Source organism: Ochlerotatus camptorhynchus, unplaced genomic scaffold (genome assembly GCF_037179485.1).
Source record: "Ochlerotatus camptorhynchus isolate MF236.1 unplaced genomic scaffold, CSIRO-AGI_Acam_v1.1 ptg000002l, whole genome shotgun sequence".
Taxonomy (NCBI): domain Eukaryota; kingdom Metazoa; phylum Arthropoda; class Insecta; order Diptera; family Culicidae; genus Ochlerotatus; species Ochlerotatus camptorhynchus.
In genome coordinates, this window is record NW_027040494.1 from 2,858,861 (window position 1) to 2,879,412 (window position 20,552).

Below are 20,552 nucleotides of genomic sequence, written 5' to 3' on the forward strand. Positions count from 1 at the left end.
ACGACTTCGATCAATGCTATAGTGTTAAGGGTGCCTAGTGTATGTTAATTCATGTAGACCGTCGTATGTCCGATGAATAATAATAATAATAATAATAATAATAATATGGTTCTTTGTGCATATTTTGCTAAATCTGGTCAATCTCGCAGTAGCAACTACTGAAATATATGGTCGTCAATACTCATGCTCATGCTCAACAATTATCTAAACTAAGGCTGTATTAAAATCGTTGTAAAGCATCAAATTGTTTAGTTGAAGATGCTAATTTCAAATAACAGACTGTAGTGGTAATTTTTATACGATAGATGGAGTAGGTGAAAGCATAGAGTTGATAGTTCCGTTAGAGTACGGCAGTGTGAAGATTGTATATAGATATTAGACAAGCGAGCTAGGACAACTTTTAAGGAAGGTACAAATCGGTTTTTTCATCTTTCTTTACCAAACTCCCCCTTTGGAGAGGGATGGTGAGGGGTGTCCCCCCCCGCCACCACTGGCAAAAAGAGATGAAAACCGACCCGCTCATGTACCAACTGTGTGTTTGAAACAGTTCTACCGATTTTTTACCGCACTTCAGTTGTTATTTGAAGGAAGGCATCCAGTCGTAGGTTTGGAAATTGCAACTATTGTTTACCCCTACCACGATATGTGCTCCTGTCATCAAATTGTTACCTGGGTTGAATGTTGATATATTTTTACATTTTTTTGCCCAATATACCTCCCTTTAAAAACAAATTGTTTGAAACTGAACTACCGCTAATATTTGATCATTTGCACCCGGAACACGACTGGCCATATTACGATTATAAACATAAGGCCAAAAGATTATCATTGGCTCCACCGAGCAGTGGTCATCGGCGCACTCATCTACCCTCGGTGCAATGTGTGAAAAGACCATTCACCCGCCAAACGCCCCCCTTTCATCCGTCCAGAAGAGAAGAGCAAGAGCAATTTGCATTCATCGAAAGGGACATGCAGACAGACAACATCGACGACAACGGCGACGCCCTGAATGCTCTCAGGCGGAAAAGCGTCCGACCGGGAAATGTGCAGAAAAGAGCACTCACCTTTAATGCAAATTTTATTTCGTTTGATAATCAATTTCGTATCGTTTTGCTTCGGTGGACCCTCGACGTGTAGTTGGATTCCGACCGGCACCTCCCTCGACACGTTGCCGGTGCAACGCAAATGGACCTTGAACGTCTCGACCGTCCTCGGGATGGCTCCGCTGCTGGGAATGTTCAGCTCCGGGTGCTGCAGGGCTCCCTGGTTGTCGTCCAAGTGCACCGATATCGTATAAGCAAGCTGCAAAGAGACGGAGAGCAAGAAAAATCGCAACATGAAGTGATTTTGAGGTTTTGGTCTTGCCTTTCTACGGCTTAAACTGCAAATGGAAGAATGTGTATGGCAAACAGTATTAATTGAACCCCCATCAGAAATACACCGGACATTTCAGAGTGTCATGTTTTTTTTTTTTCATCGATCGATCGAGAACACTAATGAAAGCATGTGCCCCTTGAAAGCAATCGAGTTTGCCATCTGTTGGAAAATGTCCTAGCAAGATCAAACATTTCCTCTACCTTAGAGGAGCAGAACGAAGAAATTGAAATACTTTCTAATTGAATTACCAGCACAGCAGAGGGAAAACGAAAGGTTTACATCGATCCACCCACTGCACCCTTCGGGAAAATAATAGACTTCTTCGAATCAAATCATCTGAAAATAAGTTTCCACTTCCTCACTCCACTAGAGCTCCGTTACCGTTTGCCATTTTTCATACTTCATTTGAGAAAAGGTACAGCCTCCATTTTCCGACCTGGAAGGAATTGAATTTGAAATCTCTGCAAAATTAATTAACAACTTAACTCCCATCGGCACGCCACCGAGAGGAAGATTATTCCATACACAAACACAAGCTCCCATCCGTGGTGAATGGTAACGATGATTGGAAGTCGGGGAAATAGTTCTTCCTGCAGTGGAGGTGGAAAGGAAAACTATTAAGACGATCTGCCCTCACCCCTGGCTTCGTTCTCCAGTCAGTGCCAGTGGTGGTGCTGTTTTCTGCTCTTTCCTTATTTCTGACGTCGACGACGGACGGTTTAATTCAATTAGGCAAGACTTTCGGGGCCAATTTAGGGGCTAGCGCGTTGCTAATGGCAGGGTATATAGCCCTGGATGGATGTATTAAATGGTGCGTTCAAATATTCATGAGATTATGGAAAAAGGTGGATTTCTGGCCAAAGGGAACTGGTTCTGGTTCGCAAATCGGTTGGACATGATGTTAGAGTTTACACAGAACATTTATGGGAAGCTAATATACATAACCTACATTTCCACTGATTTGTTTTCAGCAGGGAGAAAAAGTTGAGTTCTATCGAGAAAAAAATAAATAGCGAGACCAGAAGAATATGAACATTTCAAGAAAGTCTTGGAAAGTTATACCTACTTTCTTTGCTTCACTCGTTTAGGTTGCGTATGGGGAAAACGTAAAGAATGTATTGCAGTCATCAATATACAAAAAATAACTTTTCACGATTCACGCGTTATGACCGCATATTTCAAGATTCACTTCCACTGAAAAAGCTACCTTAGCCCTCATTTTCTGACAGACAATGCCATTTTAAGTTCTCTAAATACTTGCATGAAATGTATTTTAAACAGATATTATGGAAAATATTATTTCTAAATTCAGTTTTATGTAGAGGAAATGGATGTAATGTCGGCCTAAATGCCCCTAATTTAGGCCCATACATAAATTCAGCAATCGACTAAATTTTCAATAGCGACCAAAAATATCCATAAGTACCGTCCCAATGACGCGTTCATCTTGATAAAATGGAGAAATAGCAGATTTTTAACGATGGGCCCAATCTTAGATCCATAGGACAACATGAGAGCCAATTCCCCAACCACTGGTAATTTAACAGATCAATGAAAATGTTACTATCAAGTTTTGAGCCACAATCGTTCTACCCCAGTGGTTAATTTACCCCGGATCACAGTAGTTATTTTGTGTGTGTGACGAAATGTACACACTTAGAAATTATCGCCGAATTCGATAATTTTAACCGAAATCTGAACCGAAATCGGTAAAATTTATGGCATTCAATTCAATTGCTTTTCAGCTACTTTAAAACTAAATCCCCACAAAAATGACAAGAACATGTTTTAAATTCTTTTCAAATTCAATAGCCTTTAACATGAAGGTCAAAGTTTTACCGAACGTTCAGCTGTTCTGATTTCGTTAAAATTTACCGAACACGAAAACAAAATCTTAGTGTGTAGATACCATATTTTTATATGATTTTTTTTTTCTTTTCTTTTTTCCTTCATTTGTTTTTTGTCGATCTTGTTTTCCGTACTGAGTGCCAGTGCTACCGACGCCAGGGAGGCAGCTTCTACACCTGGACCCTACCTATCACCCAATCAACTCATGGACCGGGGACCAACGGCTTTACTTCCCTTCTGAAGGAAGGCGTTAACAGAAATTTGATCCCTCAGAAAATCCCAGTGGTGCCGACTGGGATCGAACCCAGGCTCTTTGGGGTGAGAGGCAATCACGCTTACCACTAAATCACCGGCGCCGCTGATTTTCTTCTGATTGTTTTACTATGGGAAAACTTATGTTTTTGTTCATATCTATCAAACAATTCACCACATCACTATGCTTTAATAAATGATAGCAGTGATTGCAGCAAATTTTCCCAGCTTCAACTTTGTTAAAAACCACTTTTCAATCAAATATAAGGAACAAAAGTTATTAATGATTCAAGTCATCAATGTCTTATGATTATGCTCATTCAACTGTTCAACAGGCAACATTGGTGTTTCTGACGCGAAGAATAGAGCAAAAATATCATGGCTACTATGTCACACTGCAGAATACAGTGTTGCTTACAGAATAGCTGCTTGATCATGCCATAAGATTATCAATTTCTTAAACAATTAATAACAATTTAATTTGTCATTTGGCTGAAAAACGATATTCGGCAATGTTGTAGCTTAGAAAATTTTCCGTAGTTATAGAAATTTTCGTAAAAGCAATATGGAAAATGGGTAGAAGACAATGAACAAAAAGTTTGGTTTTCCCATAGTAATTTCCATATAAACTTCGAATAGCCAAGTCATTTTCTTACCAAATGAGTTTAAATTTTGGAAGGCTAATCAGGACCTGATTTGAAATCGTTTGAGCACTGTGTAGCGAAAATTTCAAATTTTGCATCAGTCTAATGCATATGCTGCTTTCCCAACACAGTCATCAGAGAATCATTCCTAGAACCAAACATGTCGATGTAGCATTACGACGAGGCTCGGTAGCTCAGTGGTTACCGTTTCTGCTTACTGAGCAGAAGGTCAGTGTTCAATCCCAGGCCCGTCCCCGTCCTTGCAATTTTTCACTTTGCCTTATCCTATGCCCACTAGATTTAAATTAAAACAAATTTTGCTTTAACCGATCGCATCACTTACCACATGAATCCTGATCTAAAAATAACCTAGCTCACTAACACAACTATCCTTCCCGAGACAGCCGTGAAGATGTTGAGGAATTCTCTATCTCTGGTAACAACAGCACTGCGCAAGTTGATTAGTTCTGATCATTCACGGAGGAGCAACTAAGAAGGTCGGATAACGTTAACTCGACGGCAAACATTCATTGATACCATTGTTGTTGTGGGTGATAGAAGAGAATAGCAAAAATAGTGCGAAATAGGTTAGTGAAGCCATGGTGATCACAAAAGAGGAAATCGATAAAGAATTGGCTTTCACCCTTCTGCTTCTAAGCCCCTTACAGTCGTCATAACAGTAATGAAAACTAGCATCGCACCGCTCAGGAGCATCTGAAATTCGTGCTTACTGGTTGAGCTTGGTTGTAAACACCCCATGAGTAAGGAAAACGTAGACAATTTGACTGCAGTCGTCGTTTGACTGCCGAGTGCTAAAAAGAAGAGGTTTTTGTTGAGTTATACACTGAAAACGAAAATAAATCAGTGAGTGAGTAGTTTTTATTGAGCTGTGAGTCAATTTTACTCATTCGAATGGAGATATTTCTTAAAGCGTTGGTCACTCACAGCATGAGTAATACACGCTTTTAGACATTTCTCCATATGGGTGAATAAAAGTGACTCACTGTCTGAGTGAGATTCGTTTTTAGTGTAACTTTCCATCCAGGGTAGAAACAAAAGTGATTCAGATGCATAACCCAACTAACATTTTCAGCTTTATCAGCCAAATTTTCCAGCATTGTGCTGTAAAGTAGCTGAAAAAAGCTGCAGATGCAGCTACAAGCAAAGGCTAGTAAAATAGTTTTGGAGAGCATTTACTCAACTTTTTCACAACCATTATTCAATTTGTCAGTCGCACTGAATAAAAGCAGCAACGCTAATGTCACTTCTATGCAAATATTAATCAACTTTCAACATGTAGCTGCAAAACAAAGCTTATAAAGTGAATATATTACTCATTTGATGGCTGTTACACAACCAACCACTCTTGCTGAATAACATAAACATCAAAAGTAACTTTTCTGCAACTAAACAACTTGTACTCAGCTAACAAACTGTGTAAGCGCTACATTGGAAGCATTTTGAAAGTCATCTAGGTTTATTTTTAGACTTGTGCAGTTTTACATCTCTTACTCCGCTCATTTACAAAGCTGAACTTACTAGTCGATGGGAGTGATTCATGTGTACTATGGTGGTGCCGGTGTTGTAGTGGTAACCGTGTTTACCTCTCATCCCAACAGGCTTGGGTTCAATCCCAGTAGGCGCCACTGGGATTTTCTGAAGGGAAGTAAAGCCGTTGGTCCACGGTTCATGAGTTGATGGGTCGATAGGTAGGGTCCAGGTGTAGGAGCTGCCTCCCTGGCGTCGGTAGCATTGGTGCTCAGTACGGAAAACAAGATCGACGGAAAACAAAGCAAGGAAAAAAATGTGTACTATTATAAAGCCTCTACTCAGCGATCTTGTTGTAGAACGTCATGTAGATTTGTTTACGTCAGTTCAAAGTGTCGGCGTAGCGAAGTTCGTAGTGTCAAGGTTTGCAAATACGAAGTTTGAGTCAGGTTCCGGTGCAGGGTAATAATTTGGTGGTGTGCTTATATTATAGCTAATTTCGAGTAATTTGATTCGCAGATAAATAAAATCAATAAATGCCATCAGTACAAAAAGTAAACTTTATTCAACCCGGCTTCAGGATCAAGCGGTGTAGTGATTAAATATTGGATAATCAGGAAAAGGTTGAATAAGCGCTTTTCAACTAAATAGCAGAATAACTGATGTAAAGAAGCGTAAGTATATACGCAATAAGAGCTTGTCCCAACCGTCCCAACAACCATAAGTAGCTGACTAAGGTTACCTCATGTTGTATAGCATTTGAATACAGCTTGAGGCTGTATAAATGAAATGAGCAAAGCGGTTACGTTGTGAAAATTTTTAGTTGGGAAGGCCTATTGGATGATGAAGCTCAGTGTGCTATTTGCATTAAATTTCCTTCTGTATTCAGTGAAGTTATTTGGATAGACACATTTTCTGTGATAATCGGCTGCCTTTGCTTCCGACATTTGCAAAACAAGCTATCAAATGACAGTACCAAACTAAAATGTCATATGACAGTCTCTGTCATACGCCACTGTCACCGTAGATTGTCAAGTATTTATGTATTTTAGCTTGTCTCATAACATGAACTGCTAATGTTGTGATGGTGTGAATTCTGAAAAGAACAAGCAGCGATGTTCTTGTAATAACATTTCAGATCACGAATGAGAACGAAATCACACATTGTCATATGACAATTGTTTGATTTTTTTTTTGCTTGAATGTTGTTCTACCGTTTGTGTTGTGTGAGAGAGACGACGGTAGAGCATGAGTGTACGAATACAAATAAACTGTCGCGCACAATAACGAAGCGAGTGTAGTAAAAAACGTCAACCGTTTTAACCGCTGGATGGACAAGGCCTATCGCAAGATTGGCCTCTCAGCTAAGAATTCACTCACCAGGCAGCGCTAGTGTCATTTTATTGCTTGCTTAAGCACTCTAAAGTCACTGAAAACGAATCTTATTTTGAGAGTGAGTCATGTTTACTCATTCGTATGGAGAAATTTCTTAAAACGTAGGTCATGCGCTGAGTGACCTACGCTTTTAGAAGTTTCTCCATACGAATAAGTAAAAGTGACTCACTCTCAAAAAAGATTCGTTTTCTGTGAATTTAGAGTGCTTAAGCAAGCAATGAAATGACACTAGCGCTGCCTTGTAGTGAATTCTAGTTAGTTTCGTTTTCAGTGTTTCGACTAAATAGGAGTTATTCAAATGTTTAAAACCTATTTTGTAGTCCTTTTTAATTGGGTCGTATGTAACATTTTTGTCAATTAGAGAAACGAGGTGTTTTGTTTCTATTTTCAATGAGATAGATAACACTAGTTTACAGCATATTTGAACTTTGTACGCTGATGGTCATTTCCCATGTAAAATCATGCGTTAAATCCAAAAATGTAGTCCAAACAAATCTCAGCTGAATAGTTTTCGAGACATAGCATGAAATTTCACTTTTTGAATAGTTTTCGAGACATAGCATGAAATTTCACTTTAAAAAATTTGTTCACTAAAATACAAATATCTCCGATTGTAATGAAGCTATATTAATTATTTTAACGCAAAACTTAAGGTGATAAAATTTGTTTTCGATTGTTAACACATAATTTTTCAGTGAGATTAGTGGTACAACCTTTACAAACATTTTCATTTGCTCTGCTTAAAAGCATAGAAGAAATTCAATTTTTCTGGGAAAAATGCAAAATATAAAAAATAAATAAACAAAATAATAATTAATAACAAAAACACAAAACTCACTGACAATTTCTAATAGATTGTTGGAAGAAAAATTTCTAACCTTTAATTTGGTGTTAAAATAATTGATATATTATCGTTGTTAGGTACTGATCTAAACCTAAACTTATCTAATAGCTTGAAAGTAGAATTTGTTCCTAGAAGTAAATTGAATTTCTTGTATCTAATTTAACCTAGAGACATTATTTGCTGTCTACCTTACAAACAACGAAACAGATCTAATTTCTTATATACTAGTACCTACGAACTACGAACAAATCACACAATGCAAACATGCAAATACACCGATCGCGATTATACTACTCGATCCCGATCTTTTTCCTTTCAAACACATACATACATGCAGAGCATTAAGCAAAAGCAGTTTAAAACTGCGATCATTATGTACGTAGAGTTAGTTGCCATCAGAAGTTCGGGAAATATAGACGTTCCAACGAGAAACGCTATTTTTTCAAAGTGATCCGAAAGATTTTCTCTTGGTTGACCGAGGTCGGTGTCCGCCGTGTGGTTTTTGCTAAGTGCCGTTTTAGCAAGACACTTTGTCACTTCGGTTGTGTGGTCGAAGAAGGTTTTTCTACTAAGTCCCAAATTAACGGGGGACTTAGCCGTTGATGGTGAGAACTTGACGATATGTGCGTCGGCCGATCTTTAGTGAAAAAGAGGGCGAGCAACGATCAAGTTCTGGGTTAGGAAAACCCCATCGCCGCGTGTGTGGGAAGCGAACGCCTTCGTTCAATTCCATCGTGACGTTTTTGTTTCAACGTGCCGCAGATACGCTTTTGGGCCCAGAGGCCACCAGTGCCGTCAAGAAAGCCTGCGTATGTCCGGAAATTAGTGCGTGGCGCGTACAATCGTTACAACCGGCGATATTTGTATATTAGTAAACAAATTTTTTTAAAGTAAATTTTCATTTTTTAGCTGTATCTCAAAAACTATCTTCCTGAGATTTTTTTGACTAAATTTTTGGATTCAGTGCCGCACGATTTTACATAAGTATCATTGGTCAAAGAATCAAGTTAATCTTTTTACTTACTGACCTTTTGCATGTTATGTTGGTACATTCGACCTTGTGCATTTTAGTGGCTTAAAAATGTATAACAATGGGTAATATCTCATGGAAAGCGTAGTTATCTTTTTTTGGACCACCCATAACCGTTTTACATTGCATTTACATTGAAGATTTGCAAAATTTGCACATTTATTACGAAAAAACAACAGGTTGTTACATATGCGTTCATCCCTTGGCACATAGGACCAATAGCTTTTTGATGAAAAAATGTAACAGAAATGAGGTAGTGGGCCCAAATTTAAACAGAGTACTGTCTGGTAGCATTAATCTGTCAATTTGTTAACGTTTGTTACATACGACCTTTTCAAAAAGCACTCCAGTATTGTTTAATGGACAGCTCAGATCAGAATTCTCATATCTGTCGGCGCTTATGTACCATTTGACTTCTGATTGCTTGCTTTAAGTTCACTGCTCTGCTACATAGAAGGTTGCTGATTGCGCACGGGCGGGATCCCTACGTTGTGTTTATGATCGTTGTGATAGGTACGGAGATGGAAATAAATAAAACACACAGTTTGCTTGACCGTCCTGCCATGGCGGAGGTATTCGAGATACTGTATTGTTTTCTATATTTCTTTGTATAGTAGCTACAGTGGGTAGGGTAGTTGTACATGTAAATGACATTGCACAAACAGTTGCTGTCTTTGGAAAAGTTGTTCAGATGAGTACTTACAACAAATTCCGAATTTTATTGTTACGTTCCAACTGGAATTATATACCTCTCTTCAACCACTTGCTGTGAAAGTGGTAAAATTTTGCTTTCAAATCGCTTTTCATAGCAAATAAAGCAATATACAATATTGCTGAATTCAGAAAAGTTGTGTATTTTTATGATATTTAAAATTTTGTAGAGGCGTAGAAGGCATGTTATCACCTCTTTTGTGTTCTTAAATAGTTAATGATGTTCTCAAAAATTGAATAGCCCAAGGATTCGAAATAGTTGGCATCGCAGATGATATAGTCATAATTGTACGTGGAAAATATTATTGTATTATCGCTAACAGAATGCAAATTGCCTTAAATTTTGTCTTATCATGGTGTGATATGGAAGGATTGAACATAAATCCTTCTAAAACTACTATTGTGCCATTTACGCGAATGAAGAATGTTTCATTAGGCAATATAAGATTGAAAGGCACACTTTTAGAACTTTCTAATGCTGTCAAATATCTTTGAGTAATCCTTGATAGTAAACTTAATTGGAACATGCATCTTGAGCAGGCAATAAACAAAGCTACTAATGCTCTATGGATATGCAAAAGAACAGTTGGTAAATAGTGGGGACTCGGCAATTGTGAAACCCAGGGCTACTTATGGTGCATTGGTCTGGTGGTCAAAAACAAAAGACCGTGTTGCTCAGAGGAAGTTAGAATAACTCCAAAGGTTAGTATGCTAGCCCCCATTAGCCATTAGTTGGACTTTCGGACGTGACGACTATACACAAGAATTGGTCAAGAATCCGTGCAGTTGTTTATTCCACTCATATTTTATATCTTACATTCTAGTACTTCAGCTACACTTCAAGAGAATGCTTACGCCTAGCTTATCGTACGATTCTCTCTTTCTCTCTACACATGCTCTGTCATACATTCTTACGTGAGCATGAGTGACCGTCGTAGCTTACGTTCTTATGACCTAGTTGTGGGCTTTTGGTGTGGTGGCATGAGGAAATAAGTAAGTTTACTGGTAAGCACATTGTGTGCTTGGAAGTAGGTTTTGGAAACGATGACCAAACATTGTTGTTTAAAGTTAAGCAGAAAGGTATGAAGAAAATGGAAGTTTAAAGGTACACAACTCTCTCAATAACAGGTGCAATGAGAAGTACACCATCGAAAGCATTGGATGCTTTGCTTTGCATCAATTTGTACTATTAGAAGCCGAACATTGTGCTCTAAGGATTACAACGTCAGTGAAACTCTTTGAGGAGACCTTAGAGGACATCTTAGGATTCTAAAAACTGTTAGTATCTGTAGAGTTGGGAAATTAAATAAATCACTATTTCATTTACGTTTATGATTCACCCCTAAGAAATTATAGTTTTAGTTGATGACTTGACTTCACCCCTGACGAACGACGGCAGAAAGGAGACGGGAGCTCTTGATGCTCGGGGGCAGTCGTGATCGAACCTTTATGGAAAGCGGTAGCTAGACCTCTTAGTAGCAGGAGTGTTTTTGGAAGGGCAAATAGGAGTGATTTCAAGGCCGGCGTGATTCTACAATTTGGCGCAGCCGGTAGCATTAATTGAGGTGAGTAAAGCAGGATAATGATGCTATGTTTGTTAATATTCGATTCGGAAAAATTTTTGATGTTCGGGAGCGTTTTTATTTTCTCGTAATGTGAGAACAAAATGGCGGCTAGGATGAAGAAAAAAGTGGTAAAATGAAATCGACAGCGGGTCCGATAAAATGTCGTAGCGCTCACACTGATACATAGCAAAAAGGAGGCAAAAGTGAAAAGCGAGACCGGTTCATAGCCGCAGCGCTGATTTGTTAAAGTAGAGGAAGCGAGTCCGGTCGATGTCCGAAGTGCTCACCATTGTATAGAAGCGAAAATTTGAGCGAGACCGGTTGAGGACCGCAGCGCACGAAATCGAAGCTTTCTATGTGAATGTGGAGTAAATAGCGAGGCCGGTTGACGACCGCAGCGCGCAGCAATACATAGAGGTATAAATATAAGCGAAGCCGGTTGAGGACCGTAGCGCACACAATTAAAGCTCACCACATGTGTGTAAAAAAATAACGAGACCGGCTGATGACCGCAGCGTGCATGAATACGAAGAAGCAAAACGAAATGATAGCGAGGCCGGTTGAAGACCGAAGCGCATATGCTAGCATTGTGTCTGTGTATGGAAGAGAAAAAAAAATTGCAAGGCCGGTTGAGGACCGCAGTGCTCACAAATATTTAGAAGTAGGTAATAATGCGAGTCTGGTTGATGATCGAAGCGCTTGTGTACAAGCTCTGGTAAATAGGAAGCAAGCGAAAAAGTGGTAAATAATGACAAACAACGAGTTTTTAGAATTGTGTACATGATGATGTTTTGTTGCTGAGGACAGCCAGTAGTGTAATGAGATAATTAAAGCAGACTTAATCACGGGTCATTGAATTGTTAATCACAACATGCATTTGCTGAGTTAATTAGGCTACATTTTCGCTATAAATTTCGAAAGATAGATTTTTTTAATTCGAGGAACTGTTTTGTTACAGCTGGATCCGGACAAGGATTGGCCGTTGGAGCCATTTAATGACGCAGTTGTCCCTTCCGATTTACGTCGTGAATGGGAAGAATGATTCAGAGCGTTCGAACTTATCGTAGAATTGAAGAAGATTGAGTCGCAACATGACAAGCTTGTTCTACTCCTGGCACGAGGAGGCCGAGGCCTTCAGCGAATTTTCTACAACTTGCGACCGGTGGCTGATGAAATTTATCCGGAGCCGGCTGAAGTACCATTTCTGCCAGTAGAGACACCGGAGTACGACAACGCAATCAAAAGATTGAGCAACTTCTTCGTGGGAAAACGCAACGAGCGCATCGAGCTGGAGGTATTCCGGGCGTTGAAGCAATCGCCTGATGAATCCTTCAACCATTTCATACTGAAGTTACGTACACAAGCCGCTCGTTGCGACTTCCGGGTTCGAGAAGAGATGGAAATATTGCATCAGGTAGCGATGGGAGCCCATGACGAACGAGTCAGGGACAAAGGTCTTGAAAATTCAATGAACCTGGATGAGCTGACCAACTACGCTGTAAACAGAGAGATGTTATTGAAGCAGAAAGAAAAGGCACTTCCTTTCAAGGCTGAAGTAGATTATGGTACTGTGGCTGCGGTCAAGCAGGAATGGAACAGGGAGCCTAGACCGACAAATTTGGGATTGCGTGAGAGACGACGGGAACAGAGCAGCCGTATGGAGTGTAGAAATTGTGGATCATGGAAGCATCGAAAGGATTCTCGGGAATGTTCTGCCCGAAACGCCCGGTGCAACAACTGTGGGCGTACCGGTCATTATGCAAGAAAGTGCAGATCAAGACACGAAAATGCCAGGAACTGGAAGCGTTCATTTGGTGAAGCCAACTCGGTGCGAGAGGACGAACGTCGTCGTTTTGGTTACCGCTACCGGGAGGACCCTGAGGAAGGACCATCTCGACGTCCCAGCCCGGTGTTGAAGGTAGAATAATTTATATCTTCCTTCTTTTTGATTTACAATTATATTTCAGTTCAAGTTGAATTCGATAAGTTTTGATTTTTTTTGTAAGCATATGTTGAGGGCTTGTAGAATCACTCACCGCATATTTTTTTTCCTGATTAGTGTGGATTACTAATAACTTAAATTAAACGGAAAATAAAATAAAACTGAAATGATGTTTATATTTGATTTCTTTATTAAAACTAGGGAAGTACAACGAATGACGGAAAAATAACCTGCAAGATTGATGAGCTTCCAGTGGCATTCTTAATAGACTCTGGTGCCGCCATCAACACAATCACGGAAGAAGATTGGAAGGCACTTGTAGAGAACAAGGCAAAGATATACAAGAAGAGGTATAACTGTGATCGACAGTTCACTGCATACGCCAGTCAGGAACCTTTGCAGGTTGAGCTAATATTCGAAGCTTGGATTTCAATTAATGACTTCAAACCACGAACCTACGCCGAGTTTTTTGTCATTAAGGGAGCCAAAAAGTCTTTGCTTTGCAAGAGGACTGCGGAAGAACTCAAAGTATTAAAAGTTGGCCTTGATGTTGCAAATGTCGAAGTTACGGATGATGTTTTTCCGAAATTCCCGAATATTCAAATTAAGTTCTCGATCGATCCAGACATTCCTCCACGGAAAGTAGCATTCTTAAGAATCCCAGCTGCGATGGAAGAGAAGGTGGACAACAAAATTATGCAGATGTTGCATAGCGATGTCATTGAACCGGCCGTAGGACCGCCGGAGTGGATATCTCCAATGGTTGTGGTTCCGAAAGGGAAGAGCGATATTCGCTTGTGCATAAATATGAAATACCCTAATCAAGCTATCCAGCGCGAACATTATCCGCTTCCCATGATCGACACTTTACTGAACAAGCTAAGGGGCTCGAAATTATTTTCTAAACTGGATATAACATCTGCATTTCACCACATTGAGCTTCACCCTGATTCCCGTGGAATAACCACTTTCATGACCAGTAGGGGTCTCATGAGATTTAAAAAGTTGATGTTCGGCATCAACTGAGCGCCGGAAATTTTTCAGCGGGTGATGTCCGAAATGCTGGTTGGGATCGAGGGAATAATAGTATACATTGACGATATAGTCGTTTCTGGAAAAACACGTGAAGAACATGATGCTCGGCTAAAGGAGGTATTGGCAGTTCTAAAGGCAAATAACGCGACGCTGAGCTGAACAAGGAGAAGTGTGTGTTTGGTGCAACGAAACTTGAAATCCTGGGCTATGAGGTCAGCGCAGCCGGGATCAGCCCTTCTGAAAACAAGATCTCTGCAATTCAGAATTTCCGACGACCAGAGACGAAGGAAGAAGTTCGTAGCTTCCTTGGACTCGTCAATTTCGTCGGGCAATTCATTCCGGATCTATCTACGAGGACTGAGCCGCTTCGTCAGTTTATTAGGGGAGACGTAGAGAATTTCGGCGATGCCCAGCAGGTGGCTTTTGACGATTTACGAAATATGCTTGCAAGTACTGTTCGTAAGCTGGGATTTTTTGATCCCCGAGATAATACGGAACTGTTTGTAGATGCATCACCCGTTGGTCTGGGCGCAGTTCTAACTCAAAAGGACAAATCGAACAAGTCACGAATTATAAGTTTTGCTTCCAAGGGCTTGACAAAAGCAGAAAGAGTGTATCCACAAACTCAGCGGGAGGCACTGGCGGTTGTATGGGCCGTCGAAAAATTCTACCCATATCTATTTGGAAGTAGATTTACAGTATTCACGGACCATAAGACTTTAGAGTACATCTACGGAGGAAAACACCAAAATGGAAAGCGTGCCTGTACCAGAGCTGAAGATTGGGCCTTGCGTCTTCAACCTTATGACTTCACGGTGCATCATATTCCAGGCTCAAGTAACATCTCGGATATTTGTTCTCGATTGTGTACTTCATCAGAAGAGCCATTCGATGAAACTACAGAACATTATCTCTGCGCGGTAGGGGAAGGGCCAACCGCCATTACATTAAAGGAAATAAAATCCGAAACGGCAAGTGATGAAACCATGACGGCGGTTATCAAGGCTATTCATATTCAGCAATGGCCACAGGACTTATATCGGTATCAGGCATTCTCAAAAGAGCTGGGAGTGATCGAAGACATCGTAGTTAGAGAGGATCGAATTGTGCTTCCGCTAAAACTGCGACAGAGAGCATTACGGATTGCTCATAGAGGTCATCCTGGTATAGTTGCGATGCGGCGAAACTTACGTGAGAAGGTATGGTGGCCATGTATGGATCGCGATGTTGGTGATTATATACAGTACTAAGCCGTATTGGTGCCGGGATGAAGAATCACGGGACCGTGATGCAATCAAGAAAATGCAATGCAAGATCTACGCTGACAACCGAAGGAAGGCAAAGGAATCGGAAATTGATGTGGGTGACGAAGTAATGCTCAAAAATTACGAGACAGGCAAATTGGAACCAAATTTCAAGCTTGAAAAGTTCGTGGTGGTTAAGAAAACTGGAAGTGATGTCATCGTTAAAAATGAAGAAGGAGTAACGTATCGCCGTTCCGTTTCCCATTTAAAGAAGTGGCCATCTTCACGAAATGCAGGTGGACTGCCCGAAACTCCGGATCATTCGAAGGATTCATTTCTACAAACGGCGAAACCATCAATATCCCGAGAAGTTGAGCTGGCATCAGAAAGAGAAGCGGAAGCACAGAACTCCGATCTGGAAGGAAGCTCCCCTCAACAGCGCCCGAAGCGAATGAAGAAGTTGCCGGCAAGATACAACGAATAAATGGTCAACGTGGTCGGACCAAGATTCTGATTTTTTCTTTTCTTTTTCTTCTTTTTTTTTTTTCTTTTCTCACAGCAGAAAAGGGATGTAGAGTTGGGAAATTAAATAAATCACTATTTCATTTACGTTTATGATTCACCCCTAAGAAATTATAGTTTTAGTTGATGACTTGACTCCACCCCTGACGAACGACGGCAGAAAGGAGACGGGAGCTCTTGATGCTCGGGGGCAGTCGTGATCGAACCTTTATGGAAAGCGGTAGCTAGACCTCTTAGTAGCAGGAGTGTTTTTGGAAGTGCAAATAGGAGTGATTTCAAGGCCGGCGTGATTCTACAGTATCAACTCTCTAGTTAGGAGCAACGAAGACTGGGTAGAGAAAAGATTCCATTTCAATCGACTTTTTCAAGTATTTGACCCTGGGCGTGGCAATTTGGTGGTCCGATTTTTCGTCTAGGTTCGATTGTTTTTTATACAGATAGTTCAAGATTGAACAATCAATTGGGAGCAGGAGGAACTGGCCCAGAGATAGACATATTGGTTCCTAAGGGCAGATGGCCAACTGTATTCCAAACTGAAATCCAAGCAATTTTAGAGTGTTCTATGATATGTTTGCGTAGAAACTATAAGAGTTCAAATATATGCATAATGTACGGCAGTCAAGCTGCTCTAAATGCTTTGAAATCGGCGACATGTACATCAAAACTTGTCTGGGAGTGTGTTCAATCACTTTAAACATTGTCTTGTCTTATATTGAGTTCCTGGTCATTGCGGGAATGACGGAAATGAAAGAGCTGATGCACTAACAAGACTCGGATCTTCTAATAAGTTCATAGGGTCAGAGCCCTTTTGTGGCTTATCGGCTGCATCTTTTAGAATGGAACTAAAAGCGTAGGAATCTTTAAAAGTGGAGGAAAACTTGAAGAACACTTCCATTGCTAGGCAGTCGAAGTGATTCATTAATCCAAACATTTCTGTGACCCTCAAAATCCTGGAAGTTTCTATGAAAGATCTTGGCATGTATACAGGTCTTATAACAGGCATAGAAAAGGAACACTCGGAACATTTGCTATGCCACTGTCCGGCAATTTTCAATAAAAGGCGTAAGCTATTCGACAAGAACCCTTTGACATTTGGAGAACAACTTCCAGTACGGCAGTGCACTTTATTCGAAGGGTAATGCCTTGCTGAGATAATGCTATTTGTCAAACAAGCACGATAATAGTAGTAATACGGCATCTTGATAAAGCTAAAAAAAAATTGGGAGTATATCACAATAGATCAGAAAAATAGTCACAGTGATGAAAACACCCGACAAGGATTTAAAAAAAAACATTGAGAGCTTCCGATGCCTGCACCATTTTTTGCATTAGTATAATTGTGTGGCAAGTACAATCATACTCTATTGCCCAGGGAAGTCAAGCAATTTTCCAACCAGAAAAATTCCTAGAACAGACCGGGAATCGAACACAGCCACCTCCAGCATGGTCTTGCTTTGCAGCTGCGCCTTTACCGACTGAGCTATGGGAAGTCCTACATAAACATATTATCTTGTGATTTAAAACAGTTATTTTATCTAAGTGTAATATCACCCTAATAATATTTAATATAGACATTTCAGAGGATGCCGAATAACATTTCAAGAAACTTCTTTAAAGACTTCGAAACGCTAAACATCGTGGAAAGCGAGAAAAGGATTTTGATCAGAATGGTCCCACTGTGCTCCGTGTAGCAACTTCGGCGGTTCAATTATGAGCTATTCTTCCGGCAGGGAGTGTTTTAGGATGATAATAAACTGCTGCTCGGCTATGTTTGTGGTGGTAAGTGAGCTGTCAGTAATATACATATTAGAATATCCCTAGGTTATTATTGCAAAATCTTGACACGAACTCTGAGAAAATTGGGGATGATTTAAATGGAATTCTTGAAATAACTCTCCATGGAAACCTGTGAGAGTTCAAACGAAATTATAACAGTAATTCCAAAATGCAGGGTCAAACAATTCTCAACATTTTGAGGATTAAGTTGGACATCCCAGGCTCAGCAAAAATATTGTTTTTTGAAATAATGAGATTCCATTCCTTTCTTTTTTTTCGACAATTTAAACAAATCCATTTATCCATCGTCTCCGACATGGAGAGCTAGCAAGTTTTTAATACGATCGACTAACACCGGTCCAGTCCACTGTAATTCAGGTCGAGCTCAAATTTATCCCGTTAAAGCAAACTTCAGCTATCCCACCATTAATCACTCCCATGTCAGGAAGGTGGAATAAAAATTTGGCGATTGTCTGAACACCTAACAGCAGCCACTCCCCCGCACTGCTCGGAAATGGAAACGGCAGCCGGTCGGGATCGCTTTCCACGTTTTCGGTACTTGGAATTAAATTTACTGAACAAATATTTGCTCGAAAAGGCGTATAGTCTCTTCTCCCTATATGGTAGGATGGCAACCAACATTGGACGCAACGTTCTAGTGATGATGGAGGTGTTCTGTGGTGCTGCAGGTGGCAGAACGAAAATGAAACAATGCTAAATCAACATCCGGCACAAATTCGACCTTTACCGGTGTGTATGTGTGTGCGAACGCCAACCTCCGTATGCATTGTAGGACCAGGAATGCGTGTTATGCCAACCGACGACGACGACGACGACGACGACCTGATGATGATCCCCGTATGTTAACCCACATTTGAAGGCATGGGTGAGTAGGAAGGTGCAGATGATGCCTACATGGGGCGGTTCAGCTTGGGTGCACCACATAGAGCCAGCAATGCAGGGCTTTGACTTTACCGAGCTCGAATGCGCTTTGGCGTGGAATTACTATTTGCGAAGCTTTTCACAGTCACTTCTGCCGCAAAGGATGAATTATTACTGAGAGACCTATATTTGAACGAAAATTGCCGAAATGAAGCGAGTTTTTTTTGGAACTTGTTCATGCTTCTTATTTGCAGAACAGGAACTGGATGGAATCGATTTAGATACTAGTACGCAAGTCTATGCTTGAGAATGCTTAGGATAGGTGCTTTAATGTTTATGCTCAGAATGGTTAGTAATTGAAACAAAATGAATAGTTTAATAGCCAGAGTGAGGCGAAAATTTCACGCGGTTAAAAAAGGCCATTTTCTGCTAGGTTCAACGAAACAAACTTTCGTAACAAAGACAAATTAGCTAAGGTAGGGGGCTTTAGATAGCCTGGTCAGTAATGGAGTGCTAATCTTTGACTATTCCATTCATGGTAATAACCTAGACTCATCGTTCAAGATACACTCTCAAGGCCTTGCAATATTAAAGTCTTCTTAATCGTTAAAGAGATCAGATCACATGATGTACTAGATTTGCCGTGACTATGACCGTAGCAGTAGAAACATGTCCAAGCTGATTCATACAATGTAGGGGAAATGGATCTAATTTTGGCCTATGGATCTAAGATTGGGCCCATCGCTAAAAATCTGCTATTTATCAATTGTATCTAGATGAACGCGTCATTAAGACGGTACTAAGCCGTTGCTCTACCTGATGCTGCTTCCACTTCCAGATTGCAGCCCGCTGTTCCATGCGTCCCAGCATCTCAAATTCTGCTATACTACCAGAACGTCGGTGGCATAAACAGCTCACTCGCCGAATACCAGCTAGCATGCAGCGACGCATGCTACGACATATACGCCTTCTCGGAAACCTGGATGAATAACAACACTTTGTCAAAGCAGTTGTTTAACGATACATATTCCGTCTACCGTCAAGATCGATCAACCCTCAACAGCAACAAGACCTCCGGTGGTGGAGTCCTTCTGGCCATTCGCTCCTGCTTCGTATCTCGCTTACTGAAACCTCCTGAAGATTCGACGGTTGAGCATCTGTGGGTTGCAATTTCAACTCTAAGTGGTACAATCTATATCTGCGTGATATACGTTCCTTCCGACCGCGTTAACGACCACAGCCTGATTGAGAAGCATGCACTTTCGCTGGATTGGATTGTCTCTCAAATGGATGCCAGGGACAGCATCGTCATCTTGGGCGATTTCAACCTTGGCACTGTATCGTGGCTTAGCGATGCTCACGGCTTCTTCTTTCCTGACAATTCCCGTTCATCGTTCAGACCGGCTTCTCTCTCCTTGCTTGACGCGTATTCAACCGCAAGGCTTCAGCAAGTGAATGGCGTTCTGAATGCAAACAACCGTTTGCTCGATCTGTGCTTTGTCGGGGAGGATTTGGGACAAAGCTGCTCTGTTACCCATGCTCCGGCACCGCTCGTCAAAAACTGCAGACATCATTCACCTCTACTGTTGACGCTTGCAATCGATCCTGAGAAACGCTTCCAAGACCACGCCGAAACCGTCTTCTACAACTTTCACAAAGGAGACTTCGAGCGAATGAATAACTTTCTCGCTAATGTGGATTGGAATGCGACACTAGACTCCGGGGATGCGAATTTGGCTGCCTCGACCATGTGTGGTATCATATTCTACGCTATCGTTCAGTTTGTGCCAAAAAAACTACGGTGTAAACCTGCCAAACCCGCCTGGTCGAACTCTGATCTTAAGCATCTGAAAAAGGTGAAAAGGGCTGCACTGAGGAAACACAGTAAATATCACACAGATTCTACGAAGGCTAATTACGTCCGCGCCAACAACGAGTACAGAGATCTCAATGCAAGCTTGTACAACGCACATCAGTCTCACTTGCAGAGTCGTCTC

At 40.8% G+C, this 20,552-nt stretch overlaps 1 protein-coding gene across 1 annotated transcript in view; it reads right to left on the bottom strand.

Moving 5' to 3' along the window:
- Drl-2 (Derailed 2) overlaps positions 1 to 20,552 on the bottom strand; it is a 275,456-nt gene that overhangs the window by 150,062 nt on the left and 104,842 nt on the right. Inside the window, exon 3 of the mRNA XM_065225169.1 lies at positions 1,065 to 1,302. Within this exon, the coding sequence (XP_065081241.1) occupies positions 1,065 to 1,302 (238 nt within the window). The remainder of the gene's footprint in view (positions 1 to 1,064; positions 1,303 to 20,552) is intronic.